The sequence below is a fragment of the Podarcis raffonei genome, chromosome 3 (genome assembly GCF_027172205.1).
Source record: "Podarcis raffonei isolate rPodRaf1 chromosome 3, rPodRaf1.pri, whole genome shotgun sequence".
Taxonomy (NCBI): domain Eukaryota; kingdom Metazoa; phylum Chordata; class Lepidosauria; order Squamata; family Lacertidae; genus Podarcis; species Podarcis raffonei.
Window position 1 is genome coordinate 106036153 of NC_070604.1, and position 26363 is coordinate 106062515.

Sequence of the window (26363 nt, forward strand, 5' to 3'; positions counted from 1 at the left end):
CCCAGGTCTGATACACACTCGCAGCAGCTAGTGAAATGTTATGGAAGGCAGTACACAATAGTCACCATGCAGCAGCATCTTTTCTGGTGGCCGCCCATGGAAAGCAGAGCAACAACATGCTGCCTGTCAATGGCCAGCAGCGCCCTGTGATTATGTCAGTGGCCATGTTGGGTGCTGCTGGCCAGCAAAACAAACAAAGCAGCAACAGGATGATCAGTGCATTTCTTCCTCCACACACACACACATTAAAAAAAAAGTCCCTCAGCCAGCTGCTGCCACAAAACTGGCAGGCAGGAAAGCAATAGGTGAGCTCTGTGATTTCCCCCACCCCACCCAAATGCACACATTATTTTTAAACTAGCTGTTTGCCTACTGCTCCACGTGGCTGGCCAGCAGCAAAATAAAACAAAATAAGAGTGGTTGGAGGTAGCGAGAGATTTTCCTTTCTTGGGCTCCATGATCACTGCAGATGGTGACAGCAGCCACGAAATTAAAAGCCTCCTGCTTCTTGGGAAAAAAGCAATGACAAACCTAGACAGCATCTTAAAAAGCAGAGACATCACCTTGCCAACAAAGGTCCGTATAGTTAAAGCTATGGTTTTCCCAGTAGTGATTTATGGAAGTGAGAGCTGGACCATAAAGAAGGCTGATCGCCGAAGAATTGATGCTTTTGAATTATGGTGCTGGAGGAGACTCTTGAGAGTCCCATGGACTGCAAGAAGATCAAACCTTTCCATTCTTAAGGAAATCAGCCCTGAGTGCTCACTGGAAGGACAGTTCCTAAAGCTGAGGCTCCAATACTTTGGCCATCTCATGAGAAGAGAAGACTCCCTGGAAAAGACCCTGATGTTGGGAAAGATGGAGGGCACAAGGAGAAGGGGACGACAGAGGACGAGATGGTTGGATAGTGTTCTCGAAGCTACCAGCATGAGTTTGACCAAACTGCAGGAGGCAGTGGAAGACAGGAGTGCCTGGCGTGCTCTGGTCCATGGGGTCACGAAGAGTCAGACACGACTAAACGACTAAACAACAACAAGAGTGGATGCTGAACTTTCTCCTGCACTACTCCACACAATGCACACTTTCCAAAAACTACTCCATAGCTAGAGCAGCTGCCTATTGTTGCTCCATGAGACCAGTGGGAAGTAAAGCAAAGAGGACGCAAATGGGCCGGGTGCTTCTCTCTCCCTGCCTTTCAATAAGCCCTTCCACAGGCAGCAAAGGAAAAAGAAGACAAATGGGCACAACCATACTTAGTTTCCCCCTTTTCAAAAAGTCCAAGGGCTGATGGGAGTTGTAGTTCATCTAGAGAGCACCGGACTGGCAAAGGGTGAGCTAGCGTCCATGGAAAGATTTTTCTCTGTAGAGTGTTACTTTATTTTGTTCTTGCCCCTTTCTGAGATCACTTCTCCTTCAGTCTCCTTTTGTACCTCGCCTAGCAACTGCCCAAGCCTCCTTAGGAAGGTCAGCTTTTGCAAACATGAATTTACAGCAGTCTGATTGCTTTGTGCTTGTGCAACCATTTAACCAGCAGACTAGAGAGTGCCTCCAATGATGAAGCTGCCACTATATGTGAAAGCACTTTCCCAAACTCCCCACAGCTGAATCATCCCTTTTCCCTACTGAATTAAATGTTAGAACTCCACTCTTCTAGCCAACAGAGCTCATGTTTAGTGTGTGGAAGCCTTGAAATTGGGTACTGCTGCCTAGCACATCTGTAAAGATTTCTAAAACTAGGAAATATAAAATGCAATTCTGTCTACAACAAAAAAAGAATGTAAATTTTTTGCTATGCTTGATGGGAGAGGAAATAGAAAAAGCAGATCAAAGCTTATTTATGTATGCTATGACTGCTGCCAGAACTTTGTTAGCCCAAAAATGGAAAGTACCAGATTTACCAATAATAGAGGAGTGGCAGACAAAGATGGTGGATTATGCAGAACTAGCAAAACTGACCTGCAGGATCCGAAATCAGGAGGAAACAAAATTCCAAAGAGATTGGAGTAAATTCATGGATTATATAAATAACAACTGTAGAAATCTGAAGACTCTGGCAGGACTGAAATAAATCTTATGATGCAGGCAGGATTGGATATAATATGAAACTGTGGAAAGGTGATTGAAGCAAGAAAACCTGTTGAAGGGAGGGAGGGACGTCAATGCTCGGCAGAATGGGAAAGAATGCGGGTAAATGATTGTTTAATATTAATGTACTTACTATGTTGGAATTAAATGAAAAACTAATAAAAAGCATATAAAAAATAAAATAAAATGCAATTCTGTGTCTGTATACAGAAGCAAGCCTCACTGAGTTACTCCCAGGTAACTGCATGCAGAATTGCAGCTTATGGAACAGTCTCTCTCCTTCATCAACTTTGGGAAGGACTAGAGATTCTAGTTTTTATTGCTTTTTAATTATTATTATTATTATTATTATTATTATTATTCTGCTGGGAACATTAATAATAATTGAGGCTCCAATACTTTGGCCACCTCATGAGAAGAGAAGACTCCCTCGAAAAAACCCTGATGTTGTGAAAGATGGAGGGCACAAGGAGAAGGGAACGACAGAGGACGAGATGGTTGGACAGTGTTCTCGAAGCTACTAACATGAGTCTGACCAAACTGCGGGAGGCAGTGGAAGACAGGAGTGCCTGGCGTGCTCTGGTCCATGGGGTCACGAAGAGTCGGACACGACTAAACAACTAAACAACAACATTCTGTTGGGAGCTGCCCAGAGTGGCTGGGGAAAAACAGCCAAATGGGCAGGGTATAAAAAATTATTATTATTGTTGTTGTTGTTGTTGTCCAACTTCAGCACCACTAATCTCTGCATTCTCCGCACTCCGAAAGACAGTGTTTTTCTGAACCTTCATTCAGCACCAAACTACTTGCACGTTAATCCTCTTAATTACATGCCATTGTACCTGGTATGTGCTCAAGACAATTTAGCCATGGATAATCTTAGTATATAGCCCTATCATTGCTTCTTAATATAGGAAGATTAAGACCCGGACAAATTAATTGGTCTCAAATAAGACAGGATAGTTTCTTCAGGGGAAAAGATTCTTAGGCAATGACCAGTCTTCTAGTCGGAGAAAGCAGAGGGACTACTCATTTCTTAAGGAGGGAACACAAGCAAGGGCTGGAGATCTAAAGGAAAATGGGCTCCATGTCATAGTCAAGGGCTATGGAGGGACTGTACTCAAGCCAAGGGAAGATCAGCTTGGCCCCATCTATTTGTTAGAAAAGGAACAACTGCAAAGTGCTTGCCAGTAATGACAGGGTGGAAGGCAGGGAGGCCAACAGCAGGTGGAGCCAGAGAGACTGATGGGTACAAAACCAGAATCCATTGGCTTTGCCTATCTTCCTCCTTGCTAAGATCAACAAAAGCAACATTGACACTAAGGGAGAAGCTAGTTGCCTGTGCCAGCCCTGGACTGCTTAGAACAGTGATGGCCAAACTTGGCCCTCCAGCTGTTTTGGGACTACCACTCCCATCATTGCTAGCTAACAGGACCAGTGGTCAGGGATGATGGGAACTGTAGTCCCAAAAACAAGCTGGAGGGTCAAGTTTGGCCATCGCTGGCTTAGAAGAAAGAAGTCAGCCAAGTTGGGACTGACTGAAGGCAGACTGAAATTGGCATGCCAGCCTCCACTGGGGCTTGCTTTCCCTTCCTTGCAAGAAAGGGCATCTAGCTCCCACTGCCAGTTGTCCCTGGGACTACAGAACCGGGAGTAAAGGACACTCTGGTCCCATCCAGCAGCCAAGAAACAAGCAAAAACACCAGCAAGGGGAAGATCAGCTGGGCCTGAACCAAATTCAAATACCCATACATAGCTTACGACTTCATTCTGGCCTTGAAGAACTAATCTCTACCTGTTTCTTATGCCCTTGTGAGCTGCTTTGGAAACATTTATCTGAAGAGCAAGAATGGAAAGAATGTAAGGAATAACCTAACAAACCCTTCCCAATGGGATATTCAGTGTGATGAGCCCTGGTTAATTTTGCTTTTACTGTAAATCAGAAGTTACTTATAGACATACTTTTAACTACTAGTAGACGGCAGTTAGAAGCACATACAGGAGTATTCCTTGTTTGAGGTTGAGGTTTAAAAGTTTGTCCTGTGTCAGGCAAGGTTGAAGGCTGCTGTCCAATTGATTAAAACCTGCCTATATTGAACATGTCTTGATTCGTTGTCCAAACCATTTATCGTTACTGTCCAAGAAAAGTTAGCTTGAGAATGTTTTCAAATAGATCACATGAAAGTAGAAATCGGTATAATCCAAACTGACAGCGGATCTATGATTAAGTCATAGCCAGTGTCATTTCACTGTGTTCAAAGTGCTTCATGTTCTTTTCTTTTTTTACACAGGAAAGGTGTTCTGAATACACAAATTCTACAACCTACCGTTTTAATCTGAGATAAAAGAATAGAACTATCCTAAATAGGATAGTTTGGTATGTGTGCTGGAACAACTGCATCAAGGTATGTATTTCAATCACTATAACAATAATATTTTTAGATGTGTACAAGGTGTCTAAGAAATGTCTAGCAACTTCTGTTACATTAATCCTTTGTCTGAGAAACACGAACTCTTCATAATGTATTGCTAACATGTGCTTATGAAGCTTACTCAAAGACAGATCATTCACCCAGCTAGACAACTACCATCCATGCTAAGGCTGCCATCCTAGGCAATTCTTAAGTCTAACTTCAGGCTAAACACGCTTAGCATTATGCTGCTCTGCTACTGATCCTCTCTCCAAAAACTACAAACCAAGGAATACAGGCAACCACCTTGCTACCTTTCCTATTGCTAAGTGAAATGTGAAATGTTTTCCCTGTGTGCTTTTGCAATACCAGGTTTCTGGGTTTTTTAAATTAAACACACACACAGAAAAAGACATGATACCGAAATAATAAATACACTTTAAAAAGGAGGGGGAAATACATACGCCAGCAGTGCAAAGGCTTAACAAGATCTGATGTCCATGTTATAACATCTGCCAGTAACAAAGGCAAAAAGAGGCCAACAAACTGCAAAATATCCAGATGTTAATATACCACCCCATAAGTGAACAAAGGGACGCAGGTGGCACTGTGGGTTAAACCACAGAGCTTGCCAATCAGAAGGTCGGCAGTTCGAATCCCTGCGACGGGGTGAGCTCCCATTGCTTGGTCCCTGCTCCTGCCAACCTAGCAGTTCAAAAGCACGTCAAAAGTGCAAGTAGATAAAAAGGTACCGCTCTGGCGGGAAGGTAAACGGCGTTTCCGTGCGCTGCTCTGGTTCGCCAGAAGCGCCTTAGTCATGCTGGCCACATGACCCGGAAGCTGTACCCCGGCTCCCTCGGCCAATAAAGCGAGATGAGCACCGCAACTCCAGAGTCGGTCACACTGGACCTAATGGTCAGGGGTCCCTTTACCTTTACCTTGTTAAGTGAACAAAAGTGTTAAGGGTTTTTTTTGTATTAGGGCAAAATGTCATGTCTTTTGAAGCCATTCACCAACTGTTAAATGGCTTCAGATGAACATCATTTAGGGACAATTCGTATTCTGCAATACTAGAGTTTGTTTAAAATTGGGCTCCTTCATCTATATTTGTACTCCCTGAAGCAACCTTTTAAAAATATCGTTGAGTTACCAAAGCACAAACAGGACATTGATTTTGCCATCAAATGATACATTTATCAGTTCATCAGTAAATATAACCAACAAGCACTATCCTTTCAGAAAATAAGTTCAGCCTGCCAAACGGTTCTCCCCGTCTTTCCTAGCCAAGTATCATCTTCAGATTAGAAGTTTATAACAATAGAGGCAGTGCTTTTTTCTAGGGGGACGCAGGGGAACACATACCCCTAAACATTCTGTGAATCTTTGTACTTTTGTCCATTTACTGTATTTATTTTTCCTGATTTGAAGTATAAAATAGTGATTTTCTTGAGTCAAAATGAGAGTACACCTAAACATATTTTTTTTAAGAAAAAAAGAACTGAATAGAGACACCATCACAAAACACTTAATCTTTAGGAGAAGCATGAGCCAGGTGAGGGTGAAGCAACAGCACCTGGTTGGCCACAGTGTGAAACCCTTAATTCATGTGGCCCTTTGGCACAACTGATCGTGATTCATGTTCAATATATCTATCTGCAGAAGCTCTAAATACACTAAAAAGCTGTGGTAGATGGATGTTCCCACTGCAGATCCAGTGCACCTAATAATTTAGAGAAAAGACTCATTCGAGTAAAGCAATACGAACTACTTCACTCAGACACGCAACACATGTAACTAGGTACATCTAACTCTGCCTAGAATTGCAGCAGTAACTCAGGTCACATTTTGCTTCCCCCATAGAATTTGGGGAGCTGTAGTTTGTTAAGGGTGCTGGGAATTGCAGCTCTGCAAGGGGTAAACAAGTTTCCAGGATTGTTTGGGGAAAGCCATATGCTATAAATGTGCTTGGATGTATGTTGCGGGTGTGACCTCAGTCCTTTGAAAAAGAAATGGCTGAAGTTGCATCAAATAATCCATTAAATTCCCTGTTGCAGGAGGCCACAGCCCACAGCCAAACGGTGAGATAGCATCATGATTATAAATAGCAAGTCAGTGCCACATACACAGCGGACCTTGAAACTAAGAACAAGCATGCCAGCTCCTCCCATAGTTTCCCAGAGCTGGTTTCAGAGTTCAAAACAGCATCAGACATCTGAATGATTAACAAGAGGATGACAGGAACCCAGCAGCCTATTTAGGTGGGAGTTGAGGAAAAAGCACAAGGCAACAGAAAGCCCAGACAGTCCTAAATTCTTTGTAAAAACGGGACAGGAATTGGAAAGTGGTAGGACCATTACAGAATGTTGCATCAGAGGGCTTTTAACCACATCCCAGCTAAGCAGAACATGCCACATGTATTAAATAGTTCTCTGGCATTAAAAAAGAAGAAGGGAAAATGGGTAAGGAAGACTCTTGTGAGAATGAAACATCCTTGCTCCACAGTTCCTAAAGAAAGGCAGAACTCAACTCAGTAGTGGCTGCTCCCAAATCAAGAATCTCAAACCCATCATCAGCTAAGGCAGCTGCCACTCTTAATTGCATAATCCTAAACATGTTTATGGGAAGTAAGACCCTCTGACTTTAGTGTGACGTACGACTGCAGCCAAGTAAGTCAGATTTTACGCAAATAAATCCACGCTGATAGGGGCAGCTTTGAATCAGAGGAGGAGATAAGACCACAACAGAGAATAAACAGCCGCAATATAAGAAATAAGCCTTGTAAAGCATCACTGTGGCTCCCACTCCGAAAGAAAACCTGGTATCAGCCCCAGCAGCTGCATTGAACCAATTTTCCTGGTCAGGAAGCAACTTGTGATCAGTGAAGACTAAGCCCAAATAGGAGACTGAGATAGAAGGAAAAGCTTTTTCCTCTGGCAGCCTACACAACTGCTGTCAGTAAAGGAGTGGCAGGAATCCTGGGCATCTGCCCTTCTATCTTCTTTTAGCCTGGAGCAGAGTCTTTTTGCTTTGCCAGCACAGCAGAGAGCCACAGCCCTACAGAAGCCAAAAACAAACGCAACAACCCTTTGGAAGTGAGTCAGGCATGAGCCATTGGCAAAGAGGGGAAGAGAGAACCCGGCAGACACAGCTTGGAAATCAGGGCTGAAGCAGTGACAGGGCTCGATCCCAGCAACCGTGTTTCACGGCCAGCACTCAACCTTGGAACATAGGGACAGACAGCAGTGCTCCTGAGCATGTGCAGAGTTTGATCGCCTTGCCCCTAAGGCTGGTGGGTGGTGGGTCGGGGAGGTGAAAGGGGGGGCTCCCAGATCAGAGACTGTTGCTTCCAGGCAGTCCCGCCTCTTGGCATTTCCCTCCCCCTTGCAAGCAGCCGCTGGCCCACCCGCCAGCAGGCAGACCACCCCTCTGAGGCCTACCCCCCCTTTACGACAGGACCACCCTGCTGCAACAAAAACACTCTGCCAGAGATTGGAGGGGGGCGCATATCCATTATGAAAACCAATCGCCGTATTCCGAAAAGGCAGAAAGAAAGGCAACCAAAGCTCCTACCTGCTGCTTTTTCAGGGACAGCCTCGTAGGATGGATGGCTAGCCACGCATGCGCAAATGGGTCGCGCTATCACTTCCTCGCCGCCGGTGTTTCCCCCCCCCCTCCAACGAGGCGGCGCCGGCGGCCGTTCCCGACTGGAAGGAAAAACAAACCTCCTTCTAAGCTCCTCCCAATCCTGCCGCTGCCCCTTTAAATCCAACATGGCGCACGACGCGCTTAGGGAGATCCTCCCTATCTCTTAAGGGCGCGGAGAGGGGGCGGGGCGTTTTCGGTCAGGTGACCGCGAAGAACTTACCGGTAACCCGTCAAGCCTCGCCCGTTGAGTTTCCTTTGCAGAAAAGAGGGAAAGGAGGAGTTCTGCCCCGTGTCTTCCATTCAGACGTTCGCTTCGTTGCTTTGCCCCTTATTTCCCAGGCCTTTCCAAATCCCTTTACTTTTTAATTTTTTAATTAAGTTTTTTATTTATACTTTTCAAATTTATACATTTCATTCGTTTTACAATCAATATTTCGAAATTTGACTTCCTTCCCCCCTTTTCTGCAGTTCCTAAAATTTATTTTCAATATCTTCTGCATATCCAAATTCATTTAACTTGCTCATTTATTTATCTACTGTAAATATATACTCTTATAAAACTGCATGTTATTACATTACTCCTGCCAATGTTTTTATCTGTTTACAATATATCTGTAAATATTCAATAAACCATTTCCATTCTTTTATAAAAAAATTGTTATCTTGATTTCTTATTCTTGTGGTAAGTTTCACCATTTCTGCAAATTCCATAAGTTTTTGTATCCATTCTTCCTTTCCTGGGACTTTTGCTTCTTTCCACTTCGGGGCAAGTGACATTCTTGCTGCTATAGTAGCATACATAAATTTCTGTACGATTTAGGTAGTTCTGTCCCCATAATTACCATAATTTCTTTTAAGAAATGAAAAATGATGTTATTTGTTTATTTATAATATTATGATTTATAATGATTTCTTTTCAAGAATGCAAAGCAAGGATGAAAGGAAAATGAAATAAACCATCACGGCAAGAGGAGCTGGTGAATAAGCAATAAGCATTCTCACATAGTTTTCCAAAATTATCTCCCCTGAATGAAATTGGCACTCTACCCCTTCACTAGATTGATAATCATATAGTTTTATTATTTTAATAATATTTTTTAAATAATGACAATAACATACTACTCTTGCACGTATATATTGTGTTTCCTCTAAGAAGCTCAAGGTGTTGTGTGTGGTTCTTTCCCTCTTAGCTTACCCTCACAACAGCCAGGTGAGGTAGGCCAGGCAGAGAGAGAGAGATAATGGATATACTGTAATGGAGATACAAAACTTTGGATCACTATAAAAGATGCAGAAGGAAAGGACTAACAATAAGACCCACAAAGGGGAGGAGGGAAGTCCAGGAGATTCTTTGGAATCTTGGTTTTATATAGTATGTTGTGTGAATGTAAATTTTAATATGGAAAATCAAATAAATTTAGAAAAGAGAGAGAGTGTGCTTCATGGCTGTGGGTTGGCAGTGGGGTTTGAACCTAGGCCTTCTTAGCCCTAACCTGGCATGCTAACAACTACACCACGCAGTCTCTCCGGATCAGCCCTCAAGACCTTGCCAATCACCCTGAAAAGCTGCTTCTTGGGCTTGTCAGTTTCATCCCAAGCCTCCTAATATTTTCGAGGTAGCAGCATTCATCAGGAGAATGCTTTCCTTGCACGGAGCTGGGGGAAAGTTTCACCTGCCGAGTTTCTGCCTGCCTGTCCAGCAGCTTTAAAAGCGCAGGAGCTCAGCTGCCTGTGCAACTTTGGCAATCCAAGTCTCCTCCATGAAAAATGAAGCAAGAGACATTATTCAGAGCCTAGCAAAAGCAATGACAAACCTAGACAGCAGAGACATCACCTTGCCAACAAAGGTCCGTATAGTTAAAGCTATGGTTTTCCCAGTAGTGATGTATGGAAGTGAGAGCTGGACCATAAAGAAGGCTGATTAGCGAAGAATTGATGCTTTTGAATTATGGTGCTGAAGGAGACTCTTGAGAGTCCCTATCCATTCTTCAGGAAATCAGCCCTGAGTGCTCACTGGAAGGACAGATCCTGAAGCTGAGGCTCCAATACTTTGGCCACCTCATGAGAAGACTCTCTGGAAAAGACCCTGATGTTGGAAAAGACTGAGGGCACAAGGAGAAGGGGACAACAGAGGACGAGATGGTTGGACAGTGTTCTCAAAGCTACCAGCATGAGTTTGACCAAACTGCGGGAGGCAGTGGAAGACAGGAGTGCCTGGCGTGCTCTGGTCCATGGGGTCACGAAGAGTCAGACACGACTAAACGACTAAACAACAATAATACCTGTTTAGGGAAGTTTTTAATATTTAATGCTGTATTGTTTTTAACAATCAATTGGGAGCCGCCCAGAATGGCTGGGGAAACTCAGCCAGATAGGCGGGGTATAAATAATAATAAATTGTTGTTGTTATGTACTATTTTTTATTATTATTTTAATTTGCAAAATAATACGTGTGAAACAAGGATTTCTGAGTCCTGTCCGCAGCAGTATTAAAGTGGCCCTCCAGATGTTGTTGGACTACAACTCCCAACCTCCTTCACGGGGAACCTGCATCCCAACCACCACCTGGAGGACCCCGTTCTTCCCCATCCCTTTTATGGATTCTCGACCCCTCGTACGTCAAAGCAAAACTGGAGCTCCGCCCAGGACTGGCGCGCGCATGCTCCGTGGGCTCCGGAAGGCAGAATGGAGGCACAGGACTAGTGGCGTGGGACCTAATTCCGGGTGAGTGGAGGCGGCCTCAATGTCTCCTCATTCCCGGTGTCGCATTGAGCATGGTCATAATGCCTGCCTGAAAAACATTTCCGATCCGGGGTGGGATACAGTTTCCTGGAAAGCCTTGTAAGTTAGACCCCTGCAGCTGCCGGAGACGTTTCTCTGCAAAAGCCCTCCTCCTCCAGCTGCGATATACGGTGCAGGGTTTTCTTGGAAGTAAGCGCTGCTGAAACCAGACTCCGATCCTGGGTTCGGATCGGAGTCCAGTGGTGCAACCCCTATACAAACCTCCTCGGAGGTAAGACCCGTTAAACTCAACGGGACTTACGACCAGGCAAGTGGGCGGAGAGGGCTGCCGCCTAGGTGCGTTCCTTGCAATTAAGGCTGCTGTCCTGTGCCCTTGAACATCGTGAAATTTACATCTGTGTAAGGTGGGTGCAATGTTGCACAAGAGACTGCAGTTGCTGCAAATATTCTGCCCTGCCACAACCCTTCATTCTAACCCCTTGGGTGGGGGTGGGGTATTACTGGTGGTCTTCACGTATATTTTACTCAGACTACACCCATTTAAACTAATGGACCTAGCTTAGGCATAACAAAAAAAATTTTTTTCTTTCCAGTAGCACCTTAAAGACCAACTAAGTTAGTTCTTGGTATGAGCTTTCGTGTGCATGCACACTTCTTCAGATACGGCTAACTATCTGTAACTGTAACTTCAGTGGGAGGGATGGCTCAGTCAGTAGAGCATGAGGCTTTTTAATATCTATACTCTGAGAAAAAACTTGGCTCATTTGCTACCCTACGCATCTCAGAAAAGCTCTTTGGGTGTTTTTCCTTTAATTATCAGGAACAACAATTAGAGAGGAATAATAAAGCAGGTGGTATCGGAAGGTTGGCAGTTTGAATCCCTACGGCGGGATGAGCTCCCATTGCTCGGTCCCAGCTCCTGCCAACCTAGCAGTTCGAAAGCACGTTCAAGTGCAAGTAGATAAATAGGTACCGCTCTGGTGGGAAGGTAAACGGTGTTTCCGTGTGCTACTCTGGTTTCGCCAGAAGCAGCTTAGTCATGCTGGCCACATGACCCAGAAAAACTGTCTGCGGACAAAGTCTGCTCCCTCGGCCAGTAAAGCGAGATGAGCGCCGCAACCCCAGAGTCGTTCGCCACTGGACTTAACTGTCAGGGGTCCTTTACCTTTAGCTTTAATAAAGACTTGTGATGGTCCCCTCTCCCCCAGATGAGGCAATCACTGTTCCTGTGCTGTCCTAGAAACTGTTTGCTAACAGTGTTACTCAGAAGTAACCATTGAGTTCAGTGAAGGTTACTCAAGTGGGTGTAGAATTGCAGCCTAAGAATGGGAAGGCAAGCACTATTCCCATCGCCACTGATAAATTTTCTTGTGATTCAAAGCACACTCTGCATGTGGATTTCATCCTGTTTTATACATTGAAGTGCTTTCCTTAGAGAGACACCTCACAAGTTGTCTTACAACTCTATGGATAATGCTTTGGAATAAGATGGTTCCAGGATTCTCCCCAGTTCTAGTTACTATGTTTCGGTGGCATAATGTGTAGAGCAAATATAGGGAACCTGTGGCCTCTAGACATTGGACTACAACTCCCATCATTCCTGCTGGCTGGGGAGATAGAAATTGGAGTTAAACACCATCTGAATGGCCACAGGTTCCCCATCCTTGAAGTAGTGTCAATTAGTACCTGGGAAAGCTGGGTTTGGATCCTGAATCACTAGGTGACCTTGGGCCAATCACCACCTCTCCCCCTAACATCTCTTACAGGCTTGTGAGAATCAAATGGAACAAACCCTATGTATATCACTGTAAGCTTCTTGGAGAATGGATTGGATTTTATTTTTTTTACGGAACAAATAAAATGGTTGTTTTCAGCTTTCCCCCCGGAAATAGTGGCACTTATCCCAGCAAAGCTTTCTGTCTGTTTTGTGTTGATGGTTTTTATTGCTTACGTCACTTCACATGTATCAGTCAACTAATAATACTACCGTTCTTCCCCATCTCTGCAGCAGGAACAGGTGTTACTGATAATGGCTGTATCTAGCTTGATCCGGAGCTTTGGGTCCCTGCTCTTGTCCTCAAGCCCTCGTCTCTCCCAGGTACAGCAGCCATGTTGATCAGTTTCTTATCTTTTTCCACTGTGGGTATATTATTGCATGCACTGTGTATATAGGATATCCTCTCTCTGGATATAATTTTGCTGTGGACTTTGCAGCGCAATTAAACTTGCTTATTTTCCTGACACCAAGGCCTTAAATTAAGTTTGGAATTACCAGGGCTCAGCCTAGAAACCAATTCCGTTTTTGTTGTTGCTGTTTGTTTTAGGATTTGACCAAATGACGCATGCAGATATAATAAGGAAAAATTCTTATGAGCATTTGTTTTCTGCTCTCCTGAGTAATAACAACCAACACCTGTCTCCCCCAAAAAATCTGAAAGTGGGGAGAATAGTGTTTGGCTTGGAGGTTGTGACATCTAATACAGGATTCAGTTCCAGCACCTTCCACTGTAGCACCACAAACTTTTCAAGTGTTTTTGACTCTGTGTTTTGCAACAACTGCTGCATTTTTAACACGTTGCAGTGGGATAATTTTTTCAGATCTTTGCTGATAAGATTGTCACCGCATTTTAAGGCCACATTTCCAAAGCACAACAGACAGCAAAGGATTGCGAGATTATGGCCTAGATTGGGGTTACCAACCTTTTTAAGACCATGGGCACATTCAGACAGAAAATGGACACAGAACAAGCCCTTAAAAGCACATAGAGCTGAAAGAGGAAGTGGAGGGGAAGGGCCACTCTTCCAACTTCCTCCTTCAGCTCTATGTACTTTACAAAGGAGGAAAAGATAGTCATTCTCATCACCTCATGACCAAGGGGGGCAGTGATAGTGGAGGACAAAGATGTTTTGTGGACGCTAAGGGAAGACCATGCTGGAGACTTCTGGCATAGATCTAATTCAAACACACCTTGAACATAGGAATTAGGGTAGAAAATTCAGTTCATGATGCTTGATTTCCACCTTTCCTAGATACCTGTTTCTCCCAAGCCCACCTGCCTTGCTGGCCTTGTCCATGCATACCGTGAAATCAGTACCTCTGCTGTTGTATCTACCTCTGATCCACTGTGGAAATGCAGGATCAAGTATACCACAAAGCCCATTGGCATGAAAAAGACAGGAGGGCGAGACCACACAGGTATGTATGCAGCCCCTCACAGCTGGACTGCGCTCAAGTGAGCAAAGGCAACCTCCTCTGTCAGGAGAGACCAAGTAGGGAAAAAAGCCAAGTCTTCTGACGCTGTTCTCCTATGGCAAGGGAATTTCTTTTTAAAAAAACAACACGGTTTTTGTTTTAAATCTTTAGACTACGTTAAGGCAGGTGTGGGCAACCTTTCTTCTGTTGAGGGCCATATTCTCTCAAGGACAACTTGTTAGGGGCTGAATACTGGCAGCAAGATGGGAATGTGCTTTGGGAAGGAGGTAGGAGGGCTCTAGGACCCTGCCAGAGCCCTGGCGCCTCTTCCCAAAACCAGGCGCAACATTGGGAAGGCAGTGGAAGTCCAACAATGACTCTGAGAATGAGTTGCTGGATTAGATGGGCTCTTGGCCTGATCCAGCAGGTTCTTTTTATGTTCTTGGAACTGCTTTTTGACTGAAGGTGCTGAGGATCGAGCCTTGGAACTGCTAGACACAAAGCTTGTGCACTGCCACTGAACTGTGACCCACTTCAAAGAAAATGGTGGATGCCAAGCTCCAGTTAGGAGGAGAAATGTTCTTCTGATCATTATGCTTAGCATTTGTATCGTGCGTTTCGAGTGTACAAAAGACTTCACATAACGTAATTCTTACAACAACCCAGCAGGCCAGCATAGCATTATCCAGGGTAGTTATCTCCATGTTACACACGGGCGACTGGAACCGGAACAAAGAGGACGATAGTTTTCTTAATGCCACTGACTGAACTCATGGGTGAGGTGAGAATTTCCAGATCATAGCTGCACCAGGGCTCTCCAATATTTTTATTTTGGGGATTCATCGACTCAAATAAGAAATGCTCGAGTCAACTATCGAAATATTAATGAAGCAACTTTACAATAAGGACTCTTAGCTAAACATATTGTATTGTTCCCAAGTCAATATGAATAACAATCTGGGCATCTTTTGGTTTCTAATTCTCAAGTTAATTCCTGCTTCCCCCCACCCCACCAAGTGTATACTAACCACCATGAGGACTAGATGCTTGCTTTTTGAAACCTGGAAGCTTTTAGTCTTGTTTCAGGTTTTACCTTTGGCCAGACCTAACTTCTGACCGCTTTCCTAGAGATAGGGTGGTTGCTGGAAAGCTTGGTCCAGTATTTTTATCTATCCATTTGACTGCAATGTGTGATGCTGAATGAGCTCCATGTCTGTCACAAGGTCGTATCCGGGTGCATAGAATTGGAGGCGGGCATAAGCAGCGCTACCGCATGATTGATTTCCGAAGGCTGAACTATGAAGCTGGACAAGAGCCTGGTTCCTTTGAGGAGAAAGTGGTTCAGGTGCGGTACGACCCATGCAGGTGAGTAGCAGACACATGGTCTGGAGACTGTGGTGGTTTCTTTCCTTTTTGATACTTGGGAATGAGACTGACAGCTTAGGCTGACTATGCCCTCTTGGTATCCCTTTGTTATTGCCCACGGCAGATCTGCAGACATAGCTCTCGTGGCTGGAGGGAAGAGGAGACGGTGGATCATTGCGACAGAAAACATGCAGGCTGGTGACATCCTCAAAACTTCAGGACAAATTGGCAGGATGGCAGGTAAATCTGGAGGACGGTGTCCTGTTCTGGGTGCCATATTTTACAAAGGACATTGACCGGCTGGGTAACGCAGGTGGCAAGGACTCTGAAAAAATCAAGGCCCACGAATAGTTCTTAAGAGCTGACTAGGTTTAGCCTGGAGAAGAGAAGCTTTCAGAGGAGATAGGGTAGCACTCTTCAAATATTTGAAGGGCTGTCTTGCAGAAGACGGGAGCAGGCTCAATCTCTGTTGTTCCAGAGCGTAGGGCTGGAACTAATGGGTGGAAATTGCAGGGAAGCAGATTTCCTAACAGTAAGAACTGTTTTGACGGTGGAAGAGGCAGTGGTTCCATCTGCACCATACATTTAATGCAGTATCATGACGCTTTAAAGGGTTACAGCTTCCCTCAAAGAATTCTGGGAACTGTAGTTTGTTGAGGGTGCCTAAAGTTATTAGGACACCCACTTTTTCCTCCCCGCACAATATCAATAACTGCATTGATTTTTAAACTCTATTTTTATTGCTACTTTTATTTCTTATAGTTGAATTTGATGCAATGCAAACTGTAAAGCACTAAAATGCAGTAAGAGGTGAAAGCAGCAATAGCAGTGAAACACATACAGCATCTACGCATAGCACATCGCAATTGCTACAATGGACGTCAAAAACATTTAAGTGGTCCACCAAGACAACCAGCAACTTTCAAGTGATCCATTGGGGGGGGGGTGGAAATATTGAGGAACCACTACTTAAATGTACAGTGAAGCATTAGCACTCAAAGCTCTGTTCTCACTCCCACCCTTACATTGGATGGCCCTGTATCCATAACAGGGCCTTTTCAGTGGTGGCACCAATATTGTGCACGACATTCCTTGTGCTTGTCCATCTGCTGAAGGAGGACAGACTGAGGCCGCACACTGGACTCACCCCTCGAGTTCTGTATGCTGCCTTGGGCCTTAGTTCTACTTGGAGTTGTTGTGCCTTGGCTGTTTTCGGTGTGAATATGGTGGTGGGATTTATTTATTTATTGTCTTTCAGTGTCGGCTAATGAAGGAGATGCCTATCCAGTTGGGGCTCTGCCAGTAGGGACCCTGATCAACAATTTAGAGAGCCATCCCGGGAAAGGAGCGCAGTATATTCGAGCAGCAGGTCAGCACAAGATCAAGGCCAGAAACAACTTTGAGGGAGGTAGCAAACCTGGGCAGGTGGTTAGAATCAAGACAGTTGCCTCCTTTTCCTCCCTTCCTTTTCAACTAAAGGAGAAGGTTAAATCTGTTGGAACAAATGGAGTCTGTGTCCCAAAAGAATCTTTTTTATATATATATATAATTTTTTATTAGTTTTCCAATAACAAAATTTTTAAATACAGTTCAACATCAAATTTTTAACACAAATCGTTTTTCTTTTAGACTTCCATCAACCTGTCTGATAATTTTCCGTAGTTGTTACTTATCATCACATTTCTTAATTAATATTGCACTATATAACCTATTATCTTTTCATATTATTTAAGCAATATTTCTAACAATTCTTCTTACAGAGCTTTTTGAAAACTTACAAATGTCAAATCATTGTCACATATATTTTTAATATAATCTGTGAACTTTTTCCAGTCTTCAGTGAATCTCTGGTCCCGTCGGTTCCGAATCCTCCCTGTTAATCTGTCCAGTTCTGCATAATCCATTACTTTCCTTCTCCATTCTTCAATCATAGGCATTTCTTCTTGTTTCCACTTCTGGGCCAACATAATTCTAGCTGCTGTTACCGCATATAAAACTATCTTCTCATCCTTCCTTTTTATTTCAGAACCTACTATTCCTAGTAAAAATGCCTCTGGTTTTTTAGCAAAGTGTCCCAAAAGAATCTTACCTTGCCTCCTTCCATACACACTCCCCCTTTTTTGGAGGAGCTGCCTCTTTTTATTCTTATTTAAGGATTTATAAACTGCTTCACAACAAAATGTTTCTAATGCGGTGTACAACACCGAGTATTTACCCCGCCCCCAACATATACAGTAAATCTTTTGAGGAAGTCTCTTTTTTAAAAAAAATTATATTTATTAAAGTTTCAGAAAAAAATACAAAAATAAGAAAAAGAGAGAAAAAAGCAACAAAAAATACAAAATACAGAAAAATAAAAACAATTAAAAACAAATCCATCTTTCCATGTCTTGTCTTTCATTTACTTGTTTCCCTGACCTCCTCACACCTCCCTTTTTTGTATTCCAGTTCAGTTAGTTAATTCAGCAAATCCTTTCCCTCTTTGTTTTTATCTTAATCCTTTATCTTAATATGTTATAACTTTACATTCTCACCTGTTAACAATCCATTTTTACATACTCCTTTGTAACATTACTGCTAAAACCAGTTAACTTCATTCCAACAACATTCTAACATTCAATAATTTATACATCCTATCCATCTTTCACCATAAACTGTTATTCAATTTGCCTTACTTTTTATCTAACCTTATCTTACCATAAAGTACCTTAAATCTTAAAAACTTAATGCTTATATTATACATAACTCCTTATATCATTTCTACTAAAGCCAGACAATTTCGTTCCAACATTCTCCCTAATATTAATTAATTTTACACTAATTCCCAAAATAAAAGTTTTTCTTTATAGACTCTTCCAATTTTCATCCAACGTCCCTTCTTCCTGGTCTCAGGTTATGTCAGTCCTTACTATCCATTCCATCTAGTCCATCAACCTGGTAGTCTTATGTCCGAGGCCCTTAAATCTCTTCCATGCCCCTTCTGCAGATCTTCTTCTTCTTGTTTATATTTGCACTTTTCCTTGTCTTTTGTTGGTCTCTTTCTTAGTTTCTTTCCTTTCTCATTGAGGAGTAGGTCTCCGGGGGATTTCCGCCCATACTTACCTCCATCTCCCCTCATCCGACCCACCCATTCCCCACAGTCCCACTCCCCACAGCCATCAATATAATCCAGAAGATCTTTAACAGCGTATTTCAAAATCTCTCCAAAGTTAAGAGCCTCCTCAGCTCCAGACTCCCTCTGGCCCATTCCAAGATCATTCTTCCAAAACAGCGGCTTATGCTCCTGCAGGGCCTCGGGTCTCTCCATTTGTATTGCTTGAGGTACCACCGTAACTTCCTCCATTATTATCTGCCCTTGCATTTGCCCAGTCAAACCAGTTTCCTGGATTGGTCCCTGTATGATTTCTATGTCAGTATTCCCTATTTGTCCACATTCGCCGATTACAACAGTCATCAAATCCAACTTCTCGTTCATCAAATCCACCTTCTCATGCAACTGCTCCAACAAAGCACTTGTCTTGCAAAAAGCAAGCACCAGGACTTCTTCCAAACACATTTTTATTCAAGGTCACAGTCTGGTCCCACGATGTTAATCTCGCAGCTGTGAAGTCCCCAAGTAAACTGCAGCAACAATTTGACAAGCTCCCTCTAGAGGATACAATTTCTATTTGTGTCCATCTTTTTAAAGCATGTCCAACAAAAGAAAGTTACTTTCAATTTTCAAATATTTTGTTTCTTTATAATGCAAAAGGCAACATTGGAATCAATTTGTTTCTCTTTTTTCCCCCTTCTTTTTTTTTTTGCTATCTGTCTAAATGTTCCATTCACAGTCAATGGACGTCTCCGTAATTTCTGCCTCTGACACCCCATTCCCAGGGTTGAGATGGTGGAAACTTATTTTCCTTTACTCCCTCTCCTGCAGGCTTGAACAGTTAAATTCCGCCCCCCTTTTCTCCTGCTTCCAAGGGGGTTTTAGTGGTTATAAATGAAGGAAATTTCGACCTTTGTAAAACAACTTTCCAGGCTATTAGCTTACAAGGTTTTTGCTTCAGACTATTTACAAAAAGCGGAAGGCGGACTTCCTGTTTTGAACCTTCCTGCTTCGGTGCCAAATTAGGATATTTCTTGATCCAATTTTCCGTTTCTACTCACGGGTACTTATTTAGAGTCCAATTGTCGACAGGAAAAAGTCAGCGCTCTCCGGCAATGGCAATGCGGCTTCCCTTCGTGAAAATAGCAGTCAGTTCGCAGCACCGCGCCGCTCACCCTACTTCACTCCAGAGCCCCAAAATGGGGTTCCCCGCGAGTAGGGGAGGCGCTCCTAGTGCTCTGCCGAACCCCACGTTCCCAGGCTTCTTCCACCTGGGATTTCTAGCGGGTCCCCACCTTCGCCGCGGCGGGTAGACCCAGTTTCCACGGAGCCAGTTCCTCCGGTCGGAGGAACTCCGCCATTCACCGATGGTGTTAACCCGGAAGTCAAATCTTTTGGGGAAGTCTCCACTGATAGTCCCCCATTCATTCTGTGTTGTGGGCCCCAGCCTGTAGTACTACCTCCCGACTGAACCTTGCTGAACTTCAGGCACACGACACAAAAGACTTTCTTATTCCAGTAGCCATTCTAAGCTTTATGATCAGGCATCCCCAAACTCTGCCCTCCTGCTGTTTTGGGACTACAATCCCCATCATCCCTGACCACTGGTCCTGTTAGCTAGGGATGATGGGAGTTGTAGTCCCAAAACAGCTGGAGGGCCGAGTTTGGGGATGCCTGCTTTGTGATGAACTTTTTACTGTTTTATTCTCTGTATGTTGTTGTTGTTTGTATACTGCTTAGAAATGCTAATGACTAATATATAAATGCCTTGAATTAAAAAAAAAAAAGTGACCCACACTGCTTTGTGGAAGATCAGGATCTGGCCAGCAGTTTGTAAAGAAGCTTATGGGGAATTCGTTTCCTTGCTGCTTCCAGTAAATGTGAGCTGAGCTGAGTCAAAGGATACTGAAGCCCTGCTGATGCCTTGTTCTTGCTTCCAGGCACCTGTGGCGTGATACTAAGGAAGGTGAACGAGACAGTCATCATCCAGTTGCCCTCCAAGAGGCAAATGCAGGTAAACAATTTGGGCATATATGCCGCCACGTGGCAGATGGCATCTGCTCGCTGACCCATCCGTATGGCAGCCTTCTTCAACCTGGTGCCCACCAGATGTTTTGGACTACAGTTCCTACCAGACCCGGCTGGTGTTGCCAGTGGTCAAGTGGGAATTGTAGTCCAAGAAAATACGGAGGCCACCAGGTTGTATTGGTTGTTTGGGCCTTCCGTGCTGAACCAAGTTGTCAATAATAATAATAATAATTTTTTATTTATACCCCGCCCTTCCCGGTTCAGAAAACCGGGCTCAGGGCGGCTAACAACAAATTTAAAACACTTAATTGATGCAACAAAAAACAGCATAAAATACAGTATAAAACAATAAATTCAGAATTCAAAAATCAATTTATGGGGAAAATCCATCCAATAAACATTAGATGATCACCAGGGCTAGCTGGCTAAATTAGTCCTATTTGGGCCAGCGAGGAGACCAGGGGAGAATTAGCTGTGGGATCCCAGAGCGGGTAATCTTCATAATAATAATAATAATAATAATAATAATAATAATAATAATTATTATTTATACCCCGCCCATCTGGCTGAGTTTCCCCAGCCACTCTGGGCGGCTCCCAATCAGTGTTAAAAACAGTACAGCGTTACATATTAAAAACTTCCCTGAACAGGGCTGCCTTAAGATGTCTTCTGAATGTCAGGTAATTATTTATCTCTTTGACATCTGATGGGAGGGCATTCCACAGGGCGGGCGCCACTACCGAGAAGGCCCTCTGTCTGGTTCCCTGTAGCCTCACTTCTCGCAATGAGGGAACCGCCAGAAGGCCCTCGGCGCTGGATCTCAGTGTCCGGGCTGAACGATGGGGGTGGAGACGCTCCTTCAGGTATACAGGACCGAGGCCGTTTAGGGCTTTAAAGGTCAGCACCAACACTTTGAATCGTGCTCGGAAACGTACTGGGAGCCAATGCAGATCTCTCAGAACCGGTGTTATGTGGTCCCGGCGGCCACTCCCAGTCACCAGTCTAGCTGCCGCATTCTGGATTAATTGCAGTTTCCGGGTCACCTTCAAAGGTAGCCCCACGTAGAGCGCGTTGCAGTAGTCCAAGCGTGAGATAACTAGAGCATGCACCACTCTGGCGAGACAGTTCGCGGGCAGGTAGGGTCTTAGCCTGCGTACCAGGTGGGGAGGGAGGGGAGGGGAGGGAGAGGGAAGGAAGGGGAATAAAAGATCAGGCTAAGTTCAAATTGAAAGCCAGGCGGAATAGCTCTGTCTTACAGGCCCTGCGGAAGGAAGTTAAATCCTGAAAGATCCAGCAACATGTAAAAATCGAGGGTGTAATGGCGTATGAAGCTTCTAACGTTATCATTGCTCAGTCTACACTTTCCCACATAGGTTTTGTACGAGTTAGGCAATGTGTCTACTGAGGTTCTTCACCCCTGGTTTGTGTTCCTGCTCCATAACCTTTCTCACTCTTACAGGTGATGGAGACCTGCATGGCCACAGTGGGCCGCGTTTCCAACGTTGACCACAACAAGCGGATCATCGGGAAGGCTGGTCGGAACCGGTGGTTAGGGAAGCGGCCCAAGAGTGGCCTGTGGCATCGCAAAGGGGGATGGGCGGGCCGCAAGATCAGGCCCCTCCCACCCATGAAGAGCTATGTCAACATCCCATCAGCGTCTGCACACGTTTGATGCCTGTGTCTGTGTTGTCAGTGATTCTGTAGGATTCTGTCAATAAAGGCTATCCTCTCTGACATGTAAACTCAGCTAAGGTTGCAGAGTACATCCCTTGTTGTTGTTTGTTAATTTATTTACCGCTTATATGCCAAAATGGCCTCTGTTGTGTCTGACTCTTTGTGACCCCATGGACCAGAGCACGCCAGGCACTCCTGTCTTCCACTGCCTCCCGCAGTTTGGTCAAACTCATGCTGGTAGCCTCGAGAACACTGTCCAACCATCTCGTCCTCTGTCGTCCCCTTCTCCTTGTGCCCTCCATCTTTCCCAACATCAGGGTCTTTTCCAGAGCACGCCAGGCACTCAGCTTCAGAATCTGTCCATCCGGTGAGCACTCAGGGATGATTTCCTTCAGAATGGATAGATTTGATCTTCTTGCAGTCCACGGGACTCTCAAGCGTCTCCTCCAGCACCATAATTCAAAACCATCAATTCTTTGGCAATCAGCCTTCTTTATGGTCCAGCTCTCACTTCCATACATCACTACTGTGAAAACCATAGCTTTAACTATATGGGCCTTTGTTGGCAAGGTGATGTCTCTGCTTTATAGATTACAGCTATAAAATCAGTACAATTACAGTGGGGCATTAAAACACCCTCAGTTAAAATATATAACAAAACAGGATTTAATAGCATAACCATTTTAAGAGTTAAAATAATATCGGAAATTGGTTCAGGGGAATGCTTGGCCAAACAAGTGTGTCTTCAGGAGCCCTCAGAATGCCAATACTGATGTGGGCATCTCATTTCACCAGGGATGGCATGAAAAAGCCTGCCTCTCTGTTACCATAAACTGATAATCGTACAGTTCTGGCAAAATGGGGGATTGTTGAAAGAATACCGTAAATCCCACTGGAGAGAACAGTTTACTGGGGCTGACACACTAAACAACCTAGTCCTAGTCAGAATTGGGAGGATCTGAACCCATTTAAATTGGTGTGCTTAGGTTTAACTGACTCAGTACGGAATCCGATTGTTAGGGTAATGTGGGCAGATTGCGATGCAGTACGAAAAAAATTGTGGTAGAGTGATGCCTTAATTAGGATTAACTAAAACATCACCCCAAAATAGCAAGCGTGCTTTCACCTCCAGACCAGAACCCTTATGGCTAGAGGTTCAGCAAAACATAGGGGGTGGGTAGGGAAGGGGGATAAGAAAATCTGGGCATGATTCAGGAGTAAAAGCCTGCATCTTGTTGAGAGTCTTGAGGTGCAATGAAAATGTTGGGAATCTGACATACAGTAATAGATATAGGAAGTGCTCAGAGCCATTACCACAGCAAATGGCTCATTTGACCTTACACCTGTGATTACCTTGCCCATGGGGTGAATTAGGCTGAAGGAAATTGAACCCTTTCTATGCCCAGCTGCTCCAACAAATGTTAGACTGAATTAGGCTGCATTGCTACACCCATTTACCTGGGAGAAGGCCTTGTGGAAATCAGTGGGACTTACCATTGAGTAGACCCATATAGAATTGCAGCGTCAAGTCTCTGCTAGATGCAAAATGAATTTCATGATGCAGAGAGGCTGCAGAATAGCAATGGCAATTCTGCATGTTCAAAAATATAAAACTTTGCATTAATACCTGTGGCATCTTACCTGTTTACTCAAAAGTATGTCTCAGTTGTGCTCCATGGGGGCTGTTCCTCAGTGAGTACACAGAGGATTGCAGTTTTAATACCTCTTAGTAGGGAGCAAATCTCATTGAACTTAATGGGATTTGCATCTGAGCAGACATGTATATAGGACTGCCCTGTAGGCACCCCTAATACGGTTGACACACCTCAGGTGAGGCATGATGATGACATCTTTTACTATGGTAAAATATTTTTATTGCCCATCCCAGAGATGGGGACTCACTGAAGTTACATATGTGTTCACAAGCATCCACATGTTTGCACGCTCATGCAAAAATAATTCTTTATCCAACTGATTTATAATCCCAGCTGTTTTAGAAAGCCCGGTGTGGGTTTAAATTCTGTTTTTAGTCCATTGTATTGCAGGGCTTTAAACTTCCTGTATTTAAAAAAAAAAATACGGCTGTTGTTTATTTTTTTAAGTAATATTATTGTTTTATCTTTTTCGGCCAACCCGCTTTTGAGAAGTTCGCCTCCCTCTTGCAATCAGGAGGCATATAAATTTAATGAAGCAAACAATTAAAGAATATAAGCAAAAGGGAGGAAATGCATAAATAATACGCTTTAATCCAACAAAGCAAAAAAAACAAAAAACAATAAAGGAAGGGGGGAATAAAAAGAGATACTTTGTTCCATCTGTTCTTTGCAATGAGACGCTCCGCGAAAGTAATAAGTTTGCCTCGCGACGGCAGCCGTAGTGCGTCAGTGGGAAGGCGGGACACGAGCAGGAAAGGCGGAAGAGGTGAGGCAGCTGCTAGGCTGGATAAAGTAAGGGAGGCTGCCGACAAGGCTCGCCCGCCCGAAGGGTTGCGGGTAGTTGTTGCTGTTGTTGTTTTGCGTATGTGTATTCATGTTGTGAGGGTTTTTTTTTGGGGGGGGCCGGGTTGCGAGTGAGGTTAGTCTATAATCTCGAGGCTTCCGGCGGGATCGAACCCGCAGCTGTCGAGCGTCCAAGGCTCGCGCGCCTCCTGCGTTCCATGGGGACCCCGGCCCCTGCCGTCGCTTCAGGAGACCCCGTGGGAACGGGGCAGCATTGGCGACAGGTGGCCGAGCCCGAGCTGCAGCTGCAGCGCGGCGCAGCGTTATCACATATATATGATTGTTGTTGTTTAGTCGTGTCCGACTCTTCGTGACCCCATGGACCAGAGCACGCCAGGCACTCCTGTCTTCCACTGCCTCCCGCAGTTTGGTCAGGCTCATGTTTGTAGCTTTGAGAACACTGTCCAACCATCTCGTCCTCTGTCACCCCTTCTCCTTGTGCCCTCCATCTTTCCCAACATCAGGGTCTTTTCCAGGGAGTCTTCTCTTCTCATGAGGTGGCCAAAGCATTGGAGTCTCAGCTTCAGGATCTGTCCTTGCAGTGAGCACTCAGGGCTGATTTCCTTAAGAATGGATGCGTTTGATCTTCTTGCAGTCCATGGGACTCTCAAGAGTCTCCAGCACCATAATTCAAAAGCATCAATTCTTCGGCGATCAGCCTTCTTTATGGTCCAGCTCTCACTTCCATACATCGCTACTGGGAAAACCATGGCTTTAACTATACGGACCTTTGTTGGCAAGGTGATGTCTCTGCTTTTTAAGATGCTGTCTAGGTTTGATATATGATAACGTGTGTGTGTGTGTGTGTAGTGCAGTCTCATTTTATCATCTATCTATACCTTATCATTATTTTGTTTATTTATTAAATCTATAAAGGTAAAGGTACCCCTGCCCGTACGGGCCTGTCTTGACAGACTCTAGGGTTGTCCGCTCATCTCACTCTATAGGCCGGGAGCCAGCGCTGTCCGCAGACACTTCCGGGTCACGTGGCCAGCGTGACAAGCTGCATCTGGCAAGCCAGCGCAGCACACGGAACGCCGTTTACCTTCCCGCTGGTAAGCGGTCCCTATTTATCTACTTGCACCCAGGGGTGCTTTCAAACTGCTAGGTTGGCAGGTGCTGGGACCGAACGACGGGAGCGCACCCCGCCGCGGGAATTCGAACCGCCGACCATGCGATCGGCAAGTCCTAGGCGCTGAGGTTTTACCCACAGCGCCACCCGCGTCCCTATACACACATAGTCAGAGCCTCCCGTAAGCTTTGCAGCCGGCCCAAAAATAAATCTAAATATCAAAAGGAGCTCAATTCATTGGATACAACATTTGCAGGCTCAAGCCCTGATAGATTTGGACGTCTTTATGGTGCTGCCCTTTCTCTCTCTGCTACAAACACAGCTGCTCCTCTGGATGGCATCCTAACGGTACTTTTTGAGTGCTTTTTAACTAGAAGCTGATCTCAACTGAAAAGTGTTTGGGTAGAATATGCTATATGGGATAGATTGGCAAGATCCCACGCTGGCACGTGCAAGCTAGCACATTTGCGCAGCCCTATGGGATGCGGATGGCGCTGTGGGTTTAACCACAGAGCCTAGGACTTGCCGATCAGAAGGTTGGCGGTTCGAATTCCCGCGA

The 26363-nt window shown here is 44.5% G+C and overlaps 3 protein-coding genes across 10 annotated transcripts in view; 2 read left to right on the plus strand and 1 right to left on the minus strand.

The window, feature by feature from the left end:
* KLC4 (kinesin light chain 4) overlaps positions 1-8242 on the minus strand; it is a 71478-nt gene extending 63236 nt beyond the window's left edge. For 3 of the 6 annotated variants that reach the window (XM_053383416.1, XM_053383415.1, XM_053383411.1), the window contains exon 1: positions 8067-8201. The gene's annotated coding sequence lies outside the window, so the exon portion shown is untranslated. The other 3 variants (XM_053383418.1, XM_053383417.1, XM_053383414.1) reach the window with 2 other exon arrangements.
* Positions 8243-10761: 2519 nt separating this feature from the next.
* Positions 10762-22323, plus strand: MRPL2 (mitochondrial ribosomal protein L2). The gene is made up of 8 exons (XM_053383419.1): positions 10762-10865; positions 12892-12981; positions 13914-14079; positions 15300-15441; positions 15566-15681; positions 16700-16810; positions 20473-20546; positions 22020-22323. The coding sequence occupies exons 2-8, from the start codon at positions 12913-12915 to the stop codon at positions 22230-22232; spliced, it is 891 nt and encodes a 296-aa protein (XP_053239394.1). The 5' UTR covers positions 10762-10865; positions 12892-12912; the 3' UTR covers positions 22233-22323.
* A 2225-nt stretch (positions 22324-24548) lies between these two features.
* Positions 24549-26363, plus strand: part of CUL7 (cullin 7) — a 32203-nt gene continuing 30388 nt past the window's right edge. Inside the window, exon 1 of one of the 3 annotated variants that reach the window (XM_053383421.1) lies at positions 24549-24655. In XM_053383421.1, the coding sequence (XP_053239396.1) occupies positions 24562-24655 (94 nt within the window). In that variant the 5' untranslated portion in view covers positions 24549-24561. The other 2 variants (XM_053383422.1, XM_053383423.1) reach the window with 2 other exon arrangements.